This window comes from Meles meles, chromosome 5 (genome assembly GCF_922984935.1).
Source record: "Meles meles chromosome 5, mMelMel3.1 paternal haplotype, whole genome shotgun sequence".
In the NCBI taxonomy this organism is placed as follows: Eukaryota; Metazoa; Chordata; class Mammalia; order Carnivora; family Mustelidae; genus Meles; species Meles meles.
Genome location: NC_060070.1, coordinates 3651159 through 3673372, shown reverse-complemented (window position 1 = coordinate 3673372; position 22214 = coordinate 3651159). Strand labels below are relative to the sequence as shown.

The 22214-nt window shown below is 41.5% G+C and overlaps 1 protein-coding gene across 2 annotated transcripts in view; it reads right to left on the bottom strand.

Moving 5' to 3' along the window:
- Positions 1-22214, bottom strand: part of PDE10A (phosphodiesterase 10A) — a 573461-nt gene that overhangs the window by 82548 nt on the left and 468699 nt on the right. For both annotated transcript variants that reach the window (XM_046006911.1, XM_046006910.1), the window contains 2 exons: positions 8107-8227; positions 7042-7091 (listed from right to left, as the gene is read on the bottom strand). In XM_046006911.1, coding sequence (XP_045862867.1) covers positions 7042-7091; positions 8107-8227 — 171 coding nt within the window. The remainder of the gene's footprint in view (positions 1-7041; positions 7092-8106; positions 8228-22214) is intronic.

Sequence of the window (22214 nt, the reverse complement as noted above, 5' to 3'; positions counted from 1 at the left end):
TGTGCAGTTGAAGAAAGTCATGCAATTACTTTAAAGTACTTGCTATAAACTGGTTTTTAACACCAATATATGAAAAGCTATCTAAAAATTTATGAGTTTGAAGGGTTTTCATCTTTTACAAACGACCCTTACAGATAACATGAGAAAAATCATAATGATACTACTAGAATGTATGTTATGTATCAGAGTAAAAGACCAGGTATGAAACAGAAAAGCTGTACAAACAGCAAAACTTAACCAAAATCTTATCATGGAAAAGATAGGTTTTTGGGTTTTTTTCCAACAAATATTTCAGTAATACCTCATATGCATCATTACGTCATTCTCTGCTAAGGGCCAGGACGTACAAATACACTACGTCCTCTCCTAACTCGGGATTTCTCACAGACGGCTGCTTCTGCCTGAGAAAGCCCTTTATCTCCCTTCTTCCCTGCGAAGTGAGAGGTCTTCAATCATCTGCCCAGCCAACCCCTGCTTCAACAGAGCTAATCATCTGCTGTGCTTTTAAGGGGAGCACCCGAGCACCCCATCAAATTCAGTATCCCAGAACACCTTGGCTTCCTCTCTGTGTGTACTCAAGACCCTGGACGCTGAGCTGTGGACTTCTCCATTTCCCCTACTGGTTGTACATTCTTTGAGGATTTTTTTTTTTAATAATCTTCGTATGCTCAGCAATTTAGCATAGCTGTTTGGTGTACAGCAGGTATTTTAAGTGGTTGCTGAATGAAAAACATTCATGACATAACATTTAACCAATGGAAGTCAAATTAAGATTTAGCACGTTTGAACATCTTGTCCAACTCACAAAGTGGTGACCTGGAACTCACATGGCACAATTCCAGAATCGTTTTTTGGGAAGTGGTCCTTCTTCCAAGCTCTGAGACAATGCACAGGAATTCTCTCTCCTGAAGGATGTGCCGGCAGAGTGTGAACAAGAAAAGCACAGGCAAGGTCTAATGAGGGAAACTCTTCTGGTTCGTCACTGTTCCCAGGGGCAGCCAATGGCCTGAACCAGGTTTGTACTCAAAAATCAGTCTGAAATATATGTCCTAGTGGCTTTTAAAAGGCTTATTTTAAAACTGTTTTCAGTTTCTTCCATTTACTGGTCCTATTAGGTTTTCTATGATCATTTGCATTCCATGCATTCAATGGGACAATATATATTTTATATTATATATATATTACATATATATCATATATTTAAAAAACTGTCCATTTTGTCTAGATTTCATATTTATTAGTGCAAGCATCCTCTCATAACTTATCTTCATTCTACCTATTGTTGTATCTTCTAAATTATTAAACATAAATAATTGTGTTTTCTTTAGTAATTATGTTAGCAAATTGCTTATATCTGTATACATCTTTTTTTTTTTTTTAGATTTATTTACTTATTTGAGAGAGGCGGGGTGGAGAAGAGGGAAGTGCGGAGGATGAGAGAGAACCCTCAAGCAGACACAGGGCTCGATCTCACGACCCGGAGATCACGACCTGAGCCAAAAGTCGGACACTCAACTGACCACACCACCCAGGTGTCCCTACGTCTGTAGAGTTTTCAGATTCTCTTGTTTCTTTTTCTAAGTGCATGGATTAAACTGTCTAATCCCAAGAGGACGGAGATTTTAATTTACTACCACGTCGCTAGTACGTGAACACTACCATGTAGTCATACCCAGTAAGAATGTGCTGAATTAATGAGTTAATTTTGTCTCATTTATTAATGTGTCAAAAATGTATATAAGATGTTCAGTACTTCAAGAATGGGGATTTTCTTCTGCGAACAACTTTGTCCAGAACTTTAGCAATATTACAATTCATTTTTGTAAATATTATATTCTCAATATCTCAATAAAGAGTCACATTACACATTATTCATGTTAATTCCCTGTTTTTTAACCATTATGGGGATCTAAATTTTTAAATGGGGGCTAAATGCATCAAAGTAGGGTCTAACCCAAAGAAGAGAGGGAAATCCATGTTGGTAACTCCTAAAATTAGGCAGATATATTTTTTGGACAAATCTACTTATTGATACTACTAACATTCTCTCAATTGTACTTTTGATCTGTCAACCCTAAAATTACCATTGTACTCTTCTGTTCTTTTGGGGGGGAGGCGTGCTTTGCTTTACAAATTTTGATGCATCATATATTTATAGCATAAACTTCCTAACAGCTCTGCCTTCATGCAGACTAAACACTTCACAAATCCCAAGTGACCTCTTGTTCCAATTTAATGCTTCTATTTCCCAAATTCAACTTCGTCATTGATCTTGTAGCATTTGCTCTCCTTTTGTTTTCATTCTTCTGGAATAGGTTTGCTCCATCTAAAATTACCTTCTTAAATTTTATTTTTATTTTTTAAAATTATTTGAGAGAGAGAGGGAACACAAGCAGGGGGTGAGGAAGGGCAGAAGGAGAAAGACAAGTGGACTCCCTGCTGAGCAGAGAGCTTGATGAGGGGCTTCATCCCAGGACCCCGGGATCATGACCTGAGCCGAAGGCAGATGCTTAACCGACTGAGCCACCCAGATGGACCCAAAATTGCCTTTTTATTTTTAACTACTCCTGAGTCCTTTGTTTATATGTGTCTCTATAAAATAGAAGACAGTTGTGGGGTTTTTAAATGTAATTTAAGACTTTTTTCTTTTGATAGCTGGGCCCATTCTACTTACAATTTTGTTGTGACATATTTTTGAAAGGAGTACCACGATCTATTTTATGTTTTATTTTTAGTGTTTTAACACTACTTAGTTTGTTTTCTATCTTTTCCTTAACTTTCCATGTTTTCTTTAAATGTTTTTCTCTCTGGTAATATTGATGTGAGTTTTTAATTCTACCAGTGGAACTTTTGATATATTCAAATATTATTTAAATTCTATTTCTTAATGCATCAATTTGGAAATTGTTTTTTGCTGATTCTTATTTATGAAAAAAAGAAATTAATCCTTATATAAGAATTTTATAATTCCTCCCATCTGTGTCTTAATCCTCGATATTTTTGATATAGACTAAAAATTTTATCTCAGTCCACTTGGGTTACATTATTATATTTTTTCCATGAAATCATATACATTCTGTTATAACTGTGAGTTGTTTGAGGCTTTATAATTATGATTCAAGGTCCTGAGGCAATTTTTGAAAAATATTTATAAATATCTATAATATGCCACCTTGTATTAAGAAAATACACATGTATCTGCTCACGTGGGCCTATATATATATACACACACACACATATATATATACACACACATATATATGTATATATAATATTTATATAGAGAGAGACAATATATTTCATTGAGTATCGGTAGCTTACATTTTAAAGTATGTCAGCATCTGTTCAAGCAATAGGGCAGATTAGATAGTATGATACTCCTGAGAAAAATAATTTTAAAATTATTTAAAGCTTGGGCAAAGCACATTTTACAACCCTTTTAATGCATTGTTGGACTGAGAAGAATGAATGGAATCCAGAGATGTCTGAAAAGAAGCCAATAGAGGAACATTTGAGGCAAGCAAATCCTGAGCGGGACTGCTCTTGAGAGCAGCAAAGCCTAGACGTACTGACCTCCCCTTAGGAAGCCACTGCGGCAAGCAGAGCCCCCACAGGGAGTCTGGACCTGTGAAGGGACAACGCCTCATTTTAGCTGGAGTGCAACTACAGTCATAGCCACAAGGAGATGAGTGGGACCCCAGATTATTTTGAATTTACTGCTGGAGGGAAAATAAAAACCTCTTCTGCGAAATCATAACTGTGTATCCTGTGGGTGTAAGGCTTGAGTCCATACTACTTTGCCGCCTGAAAAAAAATCTCATGAGATAATTTAAATAGTCCTGGATTAGTGGTGCCTTAGGTGACTGGCGAAAACAAATACACATGCTGTGTCCACGAAAGGAGCTTAGACAGAGTCCCTAAGAACGGCCATTTAAAAAGGCCCAAGGAAGATTATGATTCACAGTTAAAACATAAAAGAAAATAAAACACACAAGCAAATAAGCCACCATCTGTGAGAGATGGATGATGGATGAAACAAAAGCCAAGAAATGTAAATTCAGAGAGAATATAAAATATATGAAAGAGGTATAGAGTTAATGTTTAATGTAGTTATGTCCCAAGAAATGTAAGATAACCTTAAAAAAAATAACCAGGGAATAAAAAACTATACTGAAGACTGGAAAAATAAAGAAAGAACCCAAAAGTAACTATGTTCAAGTCAATATACAGAGAGATAATTTTTAATCAGTCTGAACTATCCAGCAAAGATTTATTTCAAGAAAATGATGACATAAAGACATACTCAGGTAGACAAAAACTGAGTTTCCCATCAGCACACTCTCATTAAGAGAAATTCTACAGACAGAAGAAAAGTGATTCCAAATGGAAGACTTGAGATGTAAGAAAAATGAAGAGCAAAGAAAGAGGTAATTATGTAGATACAGCTGAAGAATCAATCACTTCAGGGGCGCCTGGGAGGCTCAGTCGGTTAAATGTCTGACTCTTGATCAGCTCAGGTCTTGAACGCAGGGTCATGAGTTCAAGGCGCACGTTGGGCTCCACACTAGGTGTGGGGCCCACTTTTGAAAAGGAAGAAAGGAAGGAGGGAGGGGAGGGAGGGGAGGGAGGGAGAAGAGGAGGGAGGGAGGAAGGGAGGAAATCCCGAGGGCAGGGAAATATTAAGGCATAGCTGCCTGCGCAGAACATGTTCATGGAAAAACGTGGTGAACACAATGCAGTGATTATGCCCTAAAAGAGTCCCCCCAGTAAGACGAGGTCTCTGCCTTCATGAAGACTACATTCTAGTGAGAAAGCCGGACAATCTCACGAATCACAGATGAACACATGATTACAGGCTCAGCTGAAGCCTCTCAAGGAGAAGCTTATGAAGTTCCCACACAGGGAGGGAGACGGACTTGGACGCTCAGAAAGAGTCTGCGAGTCCGGGCGGCACTCTGCTGTTCCCGGGGCCATGCTGTTGAGCAAGGCAGGGCCAAGGAAGCAGTGCCCTGGAGAGAGCCAGGCAGAGCGAGATCAACTGAGGCCAGGAATGCATGGAACACTGAGCCGGCGGGCGCCGGGCAGGGATGCAGCGCCCTCTCCCCTCGAGGCACGAAAGTGAAAGAATTAGAACTGATATACGGAGAATACAGTTTATTGTGGACACAAAAGCTTTTTCTAAATCACATACGCCAGGAACCTACTTCACGAAGGTCAACATATAAATGAGCTTGTAAAAATAAAGCAAAGACCCCCCAAAAAACAAAAAACAAAAAACAAAAAAAAAAAGAAAACACAAAAACCAAGACAGCGAAATGACTAAGAATTTGGGATTCAGGAATCTAAACCCAGGCTCTAAAAGCCAAGCACTTCCTGAGGCTCACATGCCCGGCAGACCCCTGGGCTCTTGCTGCCTGCCCTGCCTGACCTCCGCAAACCGCTTCCCCCCACTCTCTTTCACACAGAGCAGAAGAGGGTCATCCCATGCGGCCGTCTCAGTTCCAGGGTTCACTCACTTCTTTTCATGTAAACAGCTAGAAATGCTGAGTCCAGGATCCCGGCTTCAGCAGAGAACTGGGTTGGTCCGAGTTTGGGTCACAAACAGCTGTGAGTGAAGGGAAAGGGCCACGTGGTATTGACTCAGCTACCGAGGCCAAGCCCCGTGAGGTGTCTGCAGATCCCACGGGCGTCCTAAGGAGATGTTCACGCTCATGACCACCCCGAGCTAACATACACACCACTACAGTTTAAACATAATTGCAAACTAGATAATAGGCAAAATTTTAGAAATAAAGTTTTAGAATGAACGGGAAAGAATGAGATCTACTGTTATTTTAGTAGTTTAGCCATTAGCCTGAACTATCATTTGAAGTGTTTAGAAGCAGTAGTGATACCTGAATAATTCAATTTAATGAATACTCTTGTTCTGTCCACGGAAGACACTAGGAGAGATGCTGGTGAGTGTGAAGATGAGAAAGGAAAGGTCCTGGTCTTAAGGAGCTTTTAATCCTGGAACATAAATTTTTACTATGGGGAGGGAAGCAAGGGCTGCAGAAACGAAGACCATCAATTATGGGTTCAGTAAATCAGCCAAGAAATATTTTTGTGCAACTACTTTTCATCCTTTTCACTGCTGTATTATTCAAGAGTGCTATCAAACATCTCAGAACACTTGCATCTCTCTTCCTATTAACATTTTATACAATATAAATAGCACCTATTTTGATTACTCATGAATACAAGTATTACATTGCAAAAATACATTCCAAATCTCAAGTAACGATGCCTAACACATAATGCATAGCAAAAATTTTCCAAATATATTTACAAATGATTTCTACATATTTTGACTATGAACCTAATTATTATTGGTACAGAATATCATTCTAAAATGTTACGTATATGGTTTTAATATCATAACAAAAATCAAACACCAGTAGCTGAACATCTTGAAGTACTTTTTGAAGTGCTTTCTACACGCTGCATTTGATGGTGGCCTGTGCTTTGAGGAAGTTAAACTAGAAACACAGGCCCAGCCTGTTGCACAGAAGACTGGAGGACCTGAGAAGCCCCGTGCCATGGACAGTCTGAGCTACAACCACCACAGCTCGGGGAAACCACTTAGTAACTCCGTCCCAGCACTGCTGGAGTTTTCTTAAGGAAATCTAGGAAATCACATTAAAAACGCTGAAGTTTTGTTCTCATTTTCCTCTACTGCGGACTGTGTGTTGCAAGGGCATAGCCCACAGTGCTGAAACAGCTTCTGTACCAAAGAGTAACTCTGGAAATGCCATTCCTAAGATAGGATACCATAAACCAAAACGAAAGCAGTAAATAAAGTATAAGATTTTATGCCCAAAGATTTTATGCTTCACTGGTCAACTTTTCATCTGGCAATAACTGTACATGGAAAGGGAACAAAAAATAAGTCTGAGGTACCCAATTCCCATGCCTCTGTTGTTTATAACACAGTGTATCTGTTTAAAAAAGCTTATGACATTTTCTTATCTAGAGCACCAAAATCTAAATTTAGATACTTACATTATTGCACTCTCCAAGGAAATACAGTGCAAATCCATCAGCTTTTGTGGCTGCCAAAGTAATAAAAAGGGAAGAAACTAATCTCAATGGAAGAACAGAGCACATATGAACTCTCTAAGGCGACCTCAGACAGGAGACTTTGTGACAGGACTTACGTTAACACAAGCAATGGTCATGCAGTCTCCTGAGCAAGCTAACTCAGGGCTTTACTCAATCCCATCATTAGAGCATTTTCGTTCATTATTCATCAGCTGCTGGAGATTTTAAGAAGTGACATCTTCAGATGCACACAGCAGCCAATGTTCTATGTGACAGTGTCTCTGTGAAACTTTAAATATCACAACTATTGGAAATATTTTTAAGAACTGTATTTAATTTTTGAAGTACAAAAAATGCCGGATGAGATAGTCATAATAACGAAGGATTGATAACAGCATCAACCCAAAAGGACGGTATAGATATACACATCCACACGTCATCACTGATGAGACACGTTCCTAACACTGCTTCGGGGCCATCTGAAGGCAATTATCCCCGCAGAGAACAGATACTATGACCAGAGGATTGCCTGAACGTAGACGCCGGCTTCACACTTTTGTACTCATGCGGCCTCGGGTAAAATATTTGGCCTGTTTGCCTTTGACACAGCTTCCTCATCAGTAAAATGGTGATAACAGTATATAAGTCTGTCATCTCCCCAAATAAATTTAAAATGGTTTTTGTTCCTTTAAAATTAACAATTTTCTTCATAAAGATGTGATTTAATTCAATAAAATTATACTTTCCAAAGAAAACCAGGTTTTATTTAGAGAGCACAGTACATTCCATTTATATATCTGACAGATAGTTTTTTGGGATTACATAACTTAGGAACTTTTAGATTTGACTCATTCTGGTAGCTTCACAATAAAATATTTTCATTTCAAATTTAGCCCCAAAACAGAAGTAAATAAATGACTTGCATTTGCCTTGTAGTAAAGTACATTACTTTTTCCATTTTCAGCAATGGAATAAAAGAAACTTCGGTTCACATTTTCTACAGGAGGAATACAAAACATTTCTTACCTATTTTAATGATGCTACTCAATTCATAGAGGAGCAGCTGGTTGTCTCCTCCCGTATCCAGCCGCTGTTCTATGTAGCTGTTGAGTTCATACACAACTCCCTGCATATTCGTGTCTTGGTACTTTTAATAAAAAAAAAAAGAAGAAGAAAGAAAGGACATAACTAAATATAATAAACTAAAAACTCCTTAGTTTATAATTAACATATATAAATAATGCCTATAACCCCTTCGTTTATTATTAACGTTTATAACTTTATATACTTTTATGCTTTTACACATTATGCTTTTAAAGAGCATTATTTAATTATTATCATCTACTATAAATAGACTGGAAATTAAAATTGCTAGGACTTGGAATTATAGATTCCATGTATACTTACTTATATTAAAATATCAAATTTTACAAATTACCTCTTTATTTCTAAAGTTTTCTACATAACCAGCAGAAGGCTACCAAAGGTTGCTGGCAGAACGAAACACTGTACGAAGCTAGCAGTGAGCGGACAGGCACTGCACTGCGGGAAGCAGGATTTATTCGTCTCCATTCATCTGCACCAGCGGGGCCCCCGTGCGAGCCGGGCCTCCGCTCCTCCCGGGACAGCAGGCGGCCGCTCTCACGGTGGCCGTCACGGCAGTACCGACCGCCTCACTGCGAGTCCAAAGCTCCGGGCCTCGGTGCGGGGGCAGGGACAGCAGCAGGTGGACGCGGTTTGGGCAAAGGTGGACGCTAAATCATAGCTACTGCCAGCACGAGCTCGCCCGGTGTCCTCTGTAAAGGTACGAGAGACTGCCTTCCACGGAGTGTCCCCTCTAAGCCCATTTTCCAAACAACGGCCACGGCAAATTTTATAAACCAGATAAAATTCATTATTCCCTGGCTTGAAACACTGCTGCGGCTTCCCACTGAACTCAGAATAACAGACCCGTCGCAGGCCGGCTTCCCACATTCTACAAACTGTGCTCGCCGTCTGCCTACGACACCGTCTCAAGCCACCTTTCTCTTCTTTTTGACCATGCTGGTATCTCTCGCTCCTAATGGCTATTTACTCGCCGTTATTCTTTTCTCAAAACCCCAGCATAGTCGGCGCCCAGTGCTGCGTTCGTGTCAGGTGTACAACGCAGTGTTTGATCACGTCCGCGCATCACCCGCGCCCATCGCGGCACGTGCCCGCCTTCACCCCACTCCACCCCACCCCCTCCGGGACCATCGGTGCGTTCTGGAGACTCTTGTTTCTCTTCTCTCTTTCCCCCACCCCTTTGTCTTTCCATTTGTTTGTTTCTTAAGTTCCGCAAAGAGGGAGATCACATGGTATCTGTCTTTCTCGGACTTATTTTGTGTAGCGTTACACGCTCTAGCTCCATCCACGTCGTTGAAAACACTTGGCATTATTCTTGACCACTGTTCTCCGTGGGTGTCTGCAGAACGAGTGAATGCCAATGAATATGTGAAAGCGTCCATAAATAATCAATCAATCAATCATCGCATAAATAGGCCTGGCGATCCTGACGTCGACTACACATCGGCACTCTTCTAGACAGAGATGCTAGGTAGTTACCAGAATAAAGTTCCAGTCAAGGAACTTACACTTGAGGTGGAAGAAAATGACCAAGTGAATATTACGGTGTGACAGCTGGTGACAGTGTGCTGTGCAGGACGGGAGCGGGAATGCTAACGGCCAAGGCTTTGGGGCGAGAGAGTTACGCCCTCGGAAGGCTTCCGTGGCACCCGACATCTGAACAGACTCTAATGGAGCCTCAGACCTTTTGCCCCGGAATCAGCCTACCCTCCCTACCTTCCTTATCAGCAACAGCTGATTACTCACCATCGGCCTCTGCCTCCCACCTAGAAGCGGACTCGAGTCCACGCAGGCCCCAGAAAATGAAGTATGACGGATCACTTGTCTCAAGGTGCAACGCATGCCGAAAGGAATAACTACTTTTCAGAGACCCAGTTATGGGTCGCGTCGCAGGGCAGTGGACATCAGGTGAGCAATGGAGCTGTAGCTCAGGTCTGTCTCAGAAGCGAGCCCCAGTGGGTGCTCCAACAGCTGTGGGAGCCCCGACTCAGAATGCATTTCTGGAACAGGCACGCTCAGAAACTGACAGATTTCCACCCTGAAGGCTCCCCCTGAGAAGGAGTGAAGACGGGAGACTGGCAGAAATCTGGAGGAAGAGCTTCCCGAGCAGACAGAACAACAGAAGTAACTAATGAACGTGACCCTACGGCATCCCAACAGAAACCCAGCAAGCACTCTTACGCTTCAGCACCAGCTGCAAGACAGACCGGACTCTCACCTGCTGCTGGCTCTCCTTGTGTCTGCTCCAAAACCAGCCTCTCTGCTGTGCGTGTGCTCTGCTCCCCACCTGCCTTACCTCCTGTACCTGGGGTCGGCTTCCCCCAGCCCCGGAACTTATGTGTCCCACTTGGTGTGTTGCACATGCAACCATGGTAAACCACTGGCGTCCTGACCAAGTTGTGTGACTCTTTTTGCTATAAGTTTATCTAGTTAGCAGTCAGTCATACTGTCTCAGTCATTCTCCAGCTGCAGACATCCCCCACGTCCTACTCTGGGACCAACACCCCTGCGGGAGGGAAAGTCTGCATGAAAAAAATCACAAACACTCTGAAATTCTAATGCCTCCCAAGCATGACAGCATTGTACGGGGCCACAGAAGCTCACGCTGTTCCTTTATCATCTGTAAACAAGATCCTTTTTTTACTCGATGACTGCCAGTTTTGAAGAACCCGAGAGAAAAGATTCTACTCTAACATACCCTCTCTCTCCCTCACCACTAATTAGAGCCATTCGTTTTGTATATTTTTTTCCCCAAAGTCCTGGGAAAGAGCTTATCTGGACTGAAGCTAACTCAAAGAAAAGCTAGCATAAGAGAAATAAAGAGACTAAGTCATAATGGCAGAGTCTGAAAGCCTAGATCCAGACACACAAAAACCATCATGCCTAAAAACCCATCCCTACATACAGACTGTTCCTGAACTAATGAATCTCGAACACTTGCTTTTTCTTCTGGGGAGGGGCACTTTAGCTAGCCTCAGGTGAGCTCCTAGTCACCCCACGGAGGAGTCCCGATAAAAATGATACACAGGCAGACTCCTTCCTCTGACAACATAATTCTGAGAGTGCACCCGTTCACGGGACCTGTGTGCAGTGCCGAGAGGGAAGAACAGCTGTTCTCCGTCTCTTCTGGAAGGACTGGGTTGTCATACAAGTGAGACCAAGAAGGCATGCCTCAATATGGGCAGTGCACTCTGGGGTTTCCTTCTGCCGTGTCTCTGAGCTTTCCCTTTCTCATTTATAGAACAAGGAGGCTAGAGCGCACTGCCTTTAAAATACCTTTCACAGCACTCACTGTCTATGAAAATCTACGACCCAGGATTTTCATTTTGTCATTAAGCTTCAATTCTAATAGGTGGGTTAGGGTACCCTGCTCCCTCTGATTGCCAATGACAACTGCATATAAGAGCAAAATGTCTTATAACGGTAACTGTTACATATTAATGTACTACTAACTCTCAAATAGTAAAGCCCTATCGATATAGTGAATCATTCAAACCATACTATACTGTAAAGTTTAAAGTAATATGCAAATGGGAAGTGTTAAGCATGACTGTTGGGTTGTTGGCCTCCGGCCATCTTGCTCCTCAGGACCAGAAGTCCATAAGGAAAGGCAGAGGACACATGGAGACGAACATCAAATCACACCTTTCCAAAGCCCTCTTTGGAAACAATGTGGTGAAGGATGCTTACGAAGGGATCAGTTCAATTCAGTGAAATAAACTTTCAAGACTACAGCTTCACTAAACAGAAAATCACAAGAGTGTATTAATGAAGTTGCTCAGAACCAGTATTTGCACAGCATTTTAACTTCACAAAGTTCTCTCACGGACCTTATTCTACGTAAGAACTCATCCAATGCATATAGTGAGTATCACTGAGATGTTCATAATCCACGAAGTTAGAATTTGCAGGTGGAATGAGTTGGGCAGTGCATGACTTCTCAAACCTTAGAATCCAGCTGGATGCTGCCCCCTGATTTTCTGTTCCACACTGACTTTCACATAGAGCTTGCTTCCCCTTAGAGCAACTTCTGAGAACATGGGTTTGCAAAGATGGGACTTCACTGAAAGGACTGCAGTGACCTAATACCGAAACTGTGACCTCCATCGAGCTCTGTCCGATAGACCTCACTGTGCTTCCCTCGGAACTTTAACAGGTCCTGAACCACTCCTATGAGTTTGCTGTGATGCCCAAGAGCACCTGGAACAGTTAGGGAACGAGGGGAAGAGCCACGCCATCGCCTGGAGGCAAATAATGTTTTATGAGATATGACGGTACTGAATGGAGCAGTACTAACCCTTGGCAACAGCTGGTTTAGCCAAGAGAACAAATGCTCCCAGACCTGCTAATGTGAATTAGGCGTTCAAACACAGACGGGAAAACCACTTCACCAGGAGAGGCCAGAGGCAGTTCAAGAATGAAATGAGAGCTTGAACGGTGTGAGGTCTGTGATCCCTGCTGGCCCGAGAGCCCGTGATTCCATGAGGGATCGCTGGCCTGTCCTCACGGGCTATGACAGCTCACTAGAAAACATGATGAGACAAAATACTGAGGAGTGTGAACAACAACTTTCAGTTTTTCACACACTCCTCAATAATTGAACAATATCTTCTCATTATTTAAATTTTTCCTATTTCTTTTTAAATTTATCTTTTTATAACTTATTTTTGTCAAACTTATAAAAAAACTGCAAGAATACAGAAAGTCTATATTGACATTGTCCTCTTTGCTTCCTCCTTCTCAGTTAATCCTCCCTCCCTCTCTTCCTTCCTTCCTATTTGCCTGTTATCCATTATTCTATCTACATGCACAATACCATAGTCATAAATATTTTTTTCTGAATATGTGAGAACATGTTGGTGTGTTCCTCTACCCCACAAATTCACTGTGTATTTCCTAAGAAATAGAATATTCTAATATATCCTTGGAAATAGAATCACATAGTTACAACACATTTGCCACAATCAGAAATTTTAACATTGCCACAGCACTATTTGCTAATTAAAACTCCACATTTAAATGCCATGCACTGTCCCAATAAATCCTTATAGCTATCCATCCCGCTGGGCTAGGGTCAAAGCCCAGATCACATATGGCAGTTGGCTGTCAGGCCCATTTGGTATCCTTTCATGTAGAACAATTCCACAGTCTTCCCCTAGTGTGTCTTGAACCTGATGTTTCGTACAGTGTGGGTCAATTAGCATTCACCTGATGTTCTTCAAGATTAGAGTCAGGTTTTGCATTTCTGGCAACAGTACAGGGAAGTGCTGGGCCAGAATCTGTCACTGCTGCTGTATTTGGCATTCGGCATTCTCCCGGGAAGAAGAGGAGGAAGAGCTTTCCGTTCTCCTCATTCATTCCTGTATACGCGTCTGGACTCACAGATTGTTACTTTATTCAACAGGCGACCACCCATTAAAATTACCACATACGCATTTTGATTCTCCGGTTACCCCAGATTTGACCAACAGGAATCCCCTCAAGCTAGCTCCTGTATCCGCCCGACACCCTGCACGATTCTTTCAACACTTTGTGACTTCCTCATCACATATTTTGCCAGCCCTGGTATCAGCCATTTCTGTTTCTCAAAGAAGTACAAGCTCCTTTCAATGGGAGGGGTATTTAAAGTGTAAGTACCGGAGCTCCAGGCGCTACTGCGGTGGCTGCCTCCAGGCCTCTCATTGATGTAAATCATGTATAGATGAGAGCGTCTCATATAAATATATATACATATATGCAAATGTGCCTGCTGCATTTATCTACTTGGATATATGTATAGGGATATTAAAAACTATGAATTCATATTAATACCTCCAGTTCCAGCTAAACAACTCAGTGTGCATTCCAATGCTCCTCATCTCCATATCTGTGATTCCCTCATGCGACAGTGAGAAATGTTACTACGACAGACTGAATGTATTTAGGCCCAGAATATACAGCGTAGTTTCAGAAATGCTAAGCCGTACCACTGAAAACAGCTAACCTAAGGTGTCAATATTCTTTTAGATTTTTAGGTGAGTTTCAGAAATACTGAAATGTACAATTCATTGAGCTCTGACAATAAGATAAATCCTTACAGCACACAGAAAATCAACTTCCAAAAATCAGCTGCATCCCCATGCACTAACAGCAAGCTATTTACAACAGCGTCAAAAATATTTAGGAATAAATTTAACCAAGGAGATGTAAGATATGTAGACTGAAACTTATAAAATACTGGAAAATGAAACAGAAGAAGACACAAAATAAATGGAAAGAAATTCCATGTTCAGGGACTGGAAGAATTAATACAGTTAAAATGTCAATAGTATCCAAAGTGATCTATTCATTCAATGAAATCCCTATCAAAATTCCAAGTCCCCCCCCCCCCCCACAGAAATAGAAAATACCACCCTAGAATTTGTATGGAACCAAAAAGACCCCGAAAATCCAAAGCAATCTTTTTTTTTTTTTTGGACAGACAAGAGATCACAAGTAGGCAGAGAGGCAGGCAGAGAGAGAGGGAAGCAGGCTCCTTGCCGAGCAGAGAGCCCGATGCAGGGCTCAATCCCAGGACCCTGATATCATGACTGGAGCCAAAGGCAGAGACTTAACCCACTGAGCCACCCAGGTGCCCCCAAAGGAATCTTGAGGAAAGATGAACAAAGCTAAAAAGTCACACCTCCTGATTTCAAACTATATCATCATAAGCCTCTAATAATCAAAATAATATTGTTCTGGCATAAAAAGAGACACAGAAGGCCAACAGGTGCAGGAAGAGAGGTTTACTATCACTAACCATCAAGAAATGCAGATCAAAATCCCAATGAGGTATCACCTCACACCCGCTAGGATGGCTACCACCAAACAGATGAGAGGTAACAAGTGTCAGTGAGGGTGTGGAGAGAAGGGAGTCCCTGGGCACTAGGGGTGGGAATATAAACTGACATTGTGACCTCGGCAAACAGTACGGAGGTTTCTCAAAACATTAAGACCAGAACTATCCAATGATCCAGCAATCCTTTTTCTGGGTTTGTATTTGAGGGAGATGGAATCGCTCTCTCAGCAGGTATCTGTACCTATATTCACTGTAGCGTTTCTCACAACAGCCAAGACGCGGAGATAACCAACATGTCTGTCAGCAGATGAATGTATAAAGGAAATGTCACACACACACACACACACACACACACACACGTGTATGTATGTGTGTGTAATATATATATTATATAATATATATAATACATAATATTCTACTGTTACATATAGCTGTTTACTGCTGTATGTAGCAGTAGAATATTATTCAGCCCTAAAAAAGGAGGAAGTCCTGTTCTTTGTGGAAACATGGATGAACCTAGAGGGTATTATGCTAAGTAAAACAGACACAGAAAGACAAACATTGTATTAGCTCACATGTGTACTCTAAAAACCCAAACTCACAGGAGTACAGATGAGACAGGCAGGTAATAGGGGCTGGGCTGTGGGGAAAACAGGGAGAAGTAGGTCACAGGTTACAAACCTTTCTGGTGGGAATGCAGACTGGTGCAGCAACTGTGGAAAACAGTATGAGGTTCTCAAAAACTTAAAAGTAGAATTACCATATGATCCAGTAATTCTATTACTGAGTATTTACCTAAAGGCTATGAAAACACTAATTTGAAAAGCGATATGCATTATTATATTTGCTGCAGCATTATTTACAACAGCCAATCCACGGAAGCAGCTCAAATGTCCATGAACAGATGAATGGACAAAGAAGGGGTGTGTGTGTGTGTGTGTGTGTGTGTGTGTGTGTGTAATATCACTCAGTCATAAAAAAGAATGAAATCTTACCATCTGTAACAATAGGGATGGATCTAGAGGGTACAGTGCTAAGTGAAATAGGTCAGTCAGAAAAAGACAAATACCGTATCATTTCATTCAAATGTGGAATTTAAGAAATAAAGCAAAGAAACACAGAGACTCTTACACACAGAACAAACTGATGGTTACCGGAGGAGAGGTGGGTGGGGGGATGGGTGAAATAGGTGATGGGGGTCACAGAGGACACTTACTGTGATGAGCACAAGGGGATGTACAAAACTGCGGAATCACTGTATTACACACCCGAAACTAACATAATGCTGTATGCTAATTATACTGAAATGAAAATTTTTAAAGAAGGTCACCATTAAATAAAAATGAGATGCTGTGTGTGATGCATAAACAATGAATTTTGGAACACTGAAAAAAAATAAAATTAAATTAAAAAAAAGAGAGAGAAAGGACCTTAGAGATGAAAACAGACACAGAGATATAGAGATATACCAATCCAATGCCACAGGTACCCTTTCAAAGATCCTAATTCGAACAAAACAACTGTAAAAAGAGTCTTTACAGAGAGTTGAGGAAAACTGAATCTGGCCCAAGTATTAAGATATTGTTAAGTGTGATTATTATCAGGCATGAAAATAGCATATAATTGAAGGGTTGTTTTTTTTTTTTTTAAATGTCATTTCCTATTAGAAATCTATACTGAAGTCTTTATGGCTGAAATTACATGATGACTAAGATTTGCTTTAAACTATACCAGCAAGCTAAAAAAAAAAAAAAAGAGGAGAGGGAGGGGAGTGAAGCTGCACCAGGATTAGCAAAATGCTCATGGAGCCTGGGTGACAGGTACGTGGTGGTCAACATGCAATTCTCTTCACTTGTATGCAGAGAAAATGTCTGAACAAAAATTAGAATGGAAAGAAAGAAAGCAGTGAGAGACTCGGGATAGCACTGATCCCTCCAGTGTTCATTTACTGAGCAGCTTTTCTGTGTGTCCAGAAGTTTCTGGAACCATCTGCCCTGTGTGAGTTTCAGAAAGCAAAGCACTCAAAGGCTGCAAGCGCGTTCAGTGGTTGAGTGACAACACCAGACAGTGACAGGGGGTCACTTTACATATGTGGTTAACTTCCACATGAACAACCGTGGAATAATAAATATATGCATTGGGGGGAAAGGTCACGAACTTTAAGTCTTAAGATGAAGACGTTCTCGGGCCTGATGTACGGCATGGCTCCTGCAAGCAAAGACAGCACAGCGTGTACTTGACACCTGCTGAGCTGGCTCCGGAGTGTCCCCATGACACCCGCATGACACCCGTACGCCTGACGTGCGTGTGAGACGACACGGGTGCTCGTTACCTGACCGCAGTAATCCCTTCACAGCACATACCTATGCCACCAGGTTGCACACGAAAGTGGACCCTTACATATATACAATTACTATTTGTCAAAGATAAAATACTCTTTAAAAGAAATAATTTCAATAATAAACACCTCAGTAATACAAATAATAAAGGACACAGATCACTTAATCTCTTTATAAAATCTCTCCTGTGATCCTTCTCGATCAATCCCTGCCCTCAAGGCAACCAGCGTCTCTGACTTGCTCCCACCACACTTCGGGCTTGTTTTCATGTTTCAGATTTTATCGAAATGGACTCATACACGATAGATGCTTTTGAGCCCTGCTTTATGCGTTTGACACAGCACCACTGAGGCTCACGCACATTGCTGTGTGCTCCAGTGGTCTACTCCTTCCTATTGCTAGTTGCGTTCTGGTGCAGGAATAAGGACAAACGATGTTTTTCTCTTCTACCACCGTTGATCACTTGGGATGCTTATGTTTTCTAGCTCTGGGCTATTAAGAATAAAGCTACTATGAACATCTTTCTGTGAATACAGGTTTTCAATTTTCTTAGGCAAATAATTGAGAGTAAAATTCTTGGGTCAAAAAGTGAATGTATGAATGCCAAAATTTTTACAATGCTACATATTAAGGAAAATATTACCAAAATGATTTAGATATTTTATTTTATTTTTTTAAGATTTTATTTATTTATTTGACAGACAAAGATCACAAGCAGGCAGAGAGGCAGGCAGAGAGAGGAGGAAGCAGGTTCCCCGCTGAGCAGAGAGCCCCATGCGGGGCTCGATCCCAGGACCCTGAGACCATGACCTGAGCCAAAGGCAGAGGTTTTAACCGACTGGGCCCCCCAGGAGCCTCTGATTTAGATATTTTAGATTAAAATAAATTATAAATAGAAGTCATTTATGTTACATAAACACCACTGGGGGAAAAATTCTAACTACTCCAAGAATGAGCGACCACAAGGAAGAGTTACGGAGGGCGGGGACCTCAAAGACAGACAAAGAGAACGGGGGTATGTAGCAAAGAGGGTGCTGCTGCCCCTTTTGCAAATGGTTATTTTAAAAAGTTTTAAAATCCTAAATATCAGCCTAGGGACTAGTACACGCATCCTGAGTGTATCCTAGCAGTACGGGGTAAAGAAAAGACAGGAAAGGAAAGGAAAGGAAAGGAAAGGAAAGCAAAGGAAAGGAAAGGAAAGGAAAGGAAAGGAAAGGAAAGGAAAGGGAAAAGGAAAAGGAAAGGGAAAAGGAAAGGAAAGGAAAGGAAAGGAAAGGAAAGGAAAGGAAAGGAAAGGAAAGGGAAAAGGAAAAGGAAAGGAAAGGAAAGGAAAGGAAAGGAAAGGAAAGGAAAGGAAAGGAAAGGAGCGGAAGAGTAGCCGCCTTTACCTGGGCTGCTACGTAACTGAGCAGAACGGAAACGCTACGCAGGGGTTGTTTCAAAGTGTGGTACAGGGTAGGAAGGCAGGCGCACCAGCAGCTCAGTGTGGCAGCTCAGAGGAAGCATCACACAGAGAGCTAGAAAGGATACAGAAGCTTGAAGGCCACAGGAGAGCAACACAGTGGGATACAAGGTTGAGAGGGAGACAGAAAGACCTGACACTGTGTCCCTGTTAAAAGTGGCAGAGGCAAGCCGGCCGGGATTCTGTAAGTGAGGTTCTCTTAAAAACTGGTTAGCTAAACACAAGGAAACAGAAATAATAAAAACTTAACATTCCTAAAGAACATTATAGTAAGTTTTTTTAAAAGATTTTATTTATTTGACAGAGAACAGCGAGAGAGGGAACACAAGCAGCAGGAGAGGCAGAGGGAGAAGCAGACCCCCACAAAGCAGGGAGCCCCATGCAGGGCTCGATCCCAGACCCTGGGATCACGACCTGAGCCAAAGGCAGACACCCAATGACTGAGGCACCCTATAATAAGTTTTCAAAGGGCTTTCTATAATGTTTACTAATATTAGCTAATTTAATTTAGGATGAAAAAGGTCCATAAGATGAAAGGGCTTTTCTTAATAATAATTTAGGAAAAAGAAGTCCCCGAGATAAAACCGTTTTAAATCACTGATGGACACAGGAAGCATTTCTAGTAAGTTCAAGGCTGCTAGAAGAAAAGGATTCACTTATCAGGGCAGATGAATAATAAAGTTAGGGAGAGAGAAGACGGATCTAAGTGCTTAACCCAATAGATCCATTTGTGAATGTCAGGATGTAATTAAGTATTGTTGAAGCAACTATCTCCTCAGCAGTGTGTCAAGCACTATTACAGGTATCAGATAAAGCTCCTACTCTCACGGAGTTTAAGTACTAGTTGGGGAAGACAGATAAGAAGGTATCAGCTCGTGATAACACCTATGCCGAAACTAAAACCTTCTTTGACTCTGTTGCCATTTTAGTTTCATAAACTGTAATCCGGGGGGGGAATGAATCTTATGGGCAACAACTCCATGACTAGACCATTAGTATATTCTTTTTCATACAAGAAGGAAATGTGCCTTTAATCAGACTTCGGTTCTGAGGACTAAAACCAGGTATGTGTATGGGCTTAATATAGTCCCTCTGTAGATAGTACTTCTCAACATCTATCCTCTAAAACAGAGCTGTGGTCGCCAAGAATCGTCTAACACAGGTACTGTAATTTAAAATCTTGCAAAAGAGGAATGTGTTTAGCTTCCACTTAAAAAATTTTTTTCCCTTAATGGTTTGATACTGCTCTTTATCTTTTTTTTTTTAATCTTGTTTACTTATTTGGCAGACAGAGATCACAAGCAGGCAGAGAGACAGGCAGAGAGAGAGAGAAGAGGCAACAGGCTCCTTGCTGAGCATAGGAGGACCCTGGACCCTGAGATCCCAGGACCCTGAGATCATGACCTGAGCCAAAGGCAGAGGCTTAACCCACTGAGCCACCCAGGCGTCCCTGATACTGCTCTTTAGATGAAACAACACGTTGCCTACTGCCCTAGTGACTCATTCACAGGCTGGATCAGCAAAACCTTTCTCAGGCAGATGACCCACGTGTTTAGTCTACTGTCAAGATTATGGGCTTCATCTTAAGCACAAGCCAGCAAAGTCACGGTCTTTAAATGGTCAGTATGAAATGTTTCCGCAGAGCAGAAAAATGCACTTCGGTTATGTAGAGAAGTATTTTGCAGCTAATTCTTTCAGGAAGCCGAGATGCTCAGAACTGATACTCCACACAGCTTTCTGAAGTTTCTGTGGTTATTGTTAATAATCAGCAGCAAAGACTCCAAAATGAAATTTAGGCTAAAACGAACCATACCATGCCTTATAAGAAAACTTCTTTCGGGCTTCCACAAAACTCAGGTTGCCTAAAGCTGTTTTGGCCTGCGTAATAATGAAGACATGGACTTGGCTTGTAAGCACTCTTTATTCCTCACTAAGGTGGGGTGATTTTCTAATGGAATAAGAAAGATTTATTGGGTTCTATGATATTCAAAATTCAAAATGCCAGAATTTCATTTTACCTGATGGGAACATTACCTCTCCTGTCTTTCCTCTGGTTTCTCTGTCTTCTAGATACACTGATAATCCATGGGGACAGGCTATACCTGTCTGCCCTCTAGGTCCCTGTTTACAAGTATCATCGTTAACTGTCCAAGACTCCCCTCTTAGCCAAAGTCTGATTAAAGGAAATTATACTGAGGAAGATTTTAAAGACATGCTTTCTGTCTGCTTCTCCGCATGTTCTAACTTCTGCCCTTGGGCCACAGCACCTTAGCTTGAGATTATCTACTAGAGGGAGGAGCTGGTTGAGAAATTACTCCAGAAAATTCTAACATGTGTACCCTCTCCAGTACCATATATCACCCCATTGACTTGACATTGAACCACATTTTAATATTATGCCTTTGAAATGAACAACTGATACAAAATCAGATCTATAAACAGATCTGCATTTTTATGAAATTCAATAATAATAATCATACAAACTCTGCCCTGAAAAAACAGGGATCGGCACTCTTTCCTTAGGGAATAAGTGAAGTGACTTTCCTTGGGTCACGCTTCACATGCCTGGAAGTTGAAAGCCACGTCTTCGGCTTATTCCAAGAAAAGTAGTAACTACTCAAAAACTTTTTTTTTCTCTTCGACTTCTTCCACTGTTTTGTTGTTATAGTCACTTTTCTGATAACCAATTTCAAGTCTTTCATACTTGATACAGAACGAAAAGAAGTGGAAAATGAGTAAATGGAGCTGAGTTCTAAAGGGAAAGACTGATCTGGCCACGAGGAAGCTCCAGTGGTGGGTAAGTCACTGTCCCTCCCGCGTTCGTCCCTCCCTGTCCTGTATCAGCACATGTCCTCTCTCCTGGATCGCTCCCGTAAATACACATGCACGTTGTCATTTGCCCCCCTTTTTTTTTAAAAAAAAAGCATTTTAAAAACCAAACATCTCAGGAATTGAGGGGTGGGCAAAATGAACGAAGAAGGTCAAAAGGTACACGCAATCACTTAGAAGCATAACCAAGTCCCAGGGACGCCATGTACGGCAGCTACACTTAACGGTACTGTGTTATGTGTCTGAAAGGTGCACAGAGAGTCGATCTGAGACGACCTCATCACAAGACAGAAAGGTGACTATGTGTGATGCACGTTCTCTGGGCTCACGGGGGTGTCACAGCAGCATTACAGATAGCGAATCGCTGTGCACTGGGTCGTACAACTGGTAGTAAAATGTCACATGTCGACTTATAGCTCAGTAAGAAGAATCTCAGTTCCCTTCCTATCTAGCTCCCCACCTCCCTTTCAAGGCAAAACTCTATAAAGCGACTGTCTGTATTTGCTGCCTTCAATTTCTCTTTTGCTCAAACTCACTCTAATCGCTCCAAGGAGACAGCTCTTAGTAAGATCGCCAACGACAA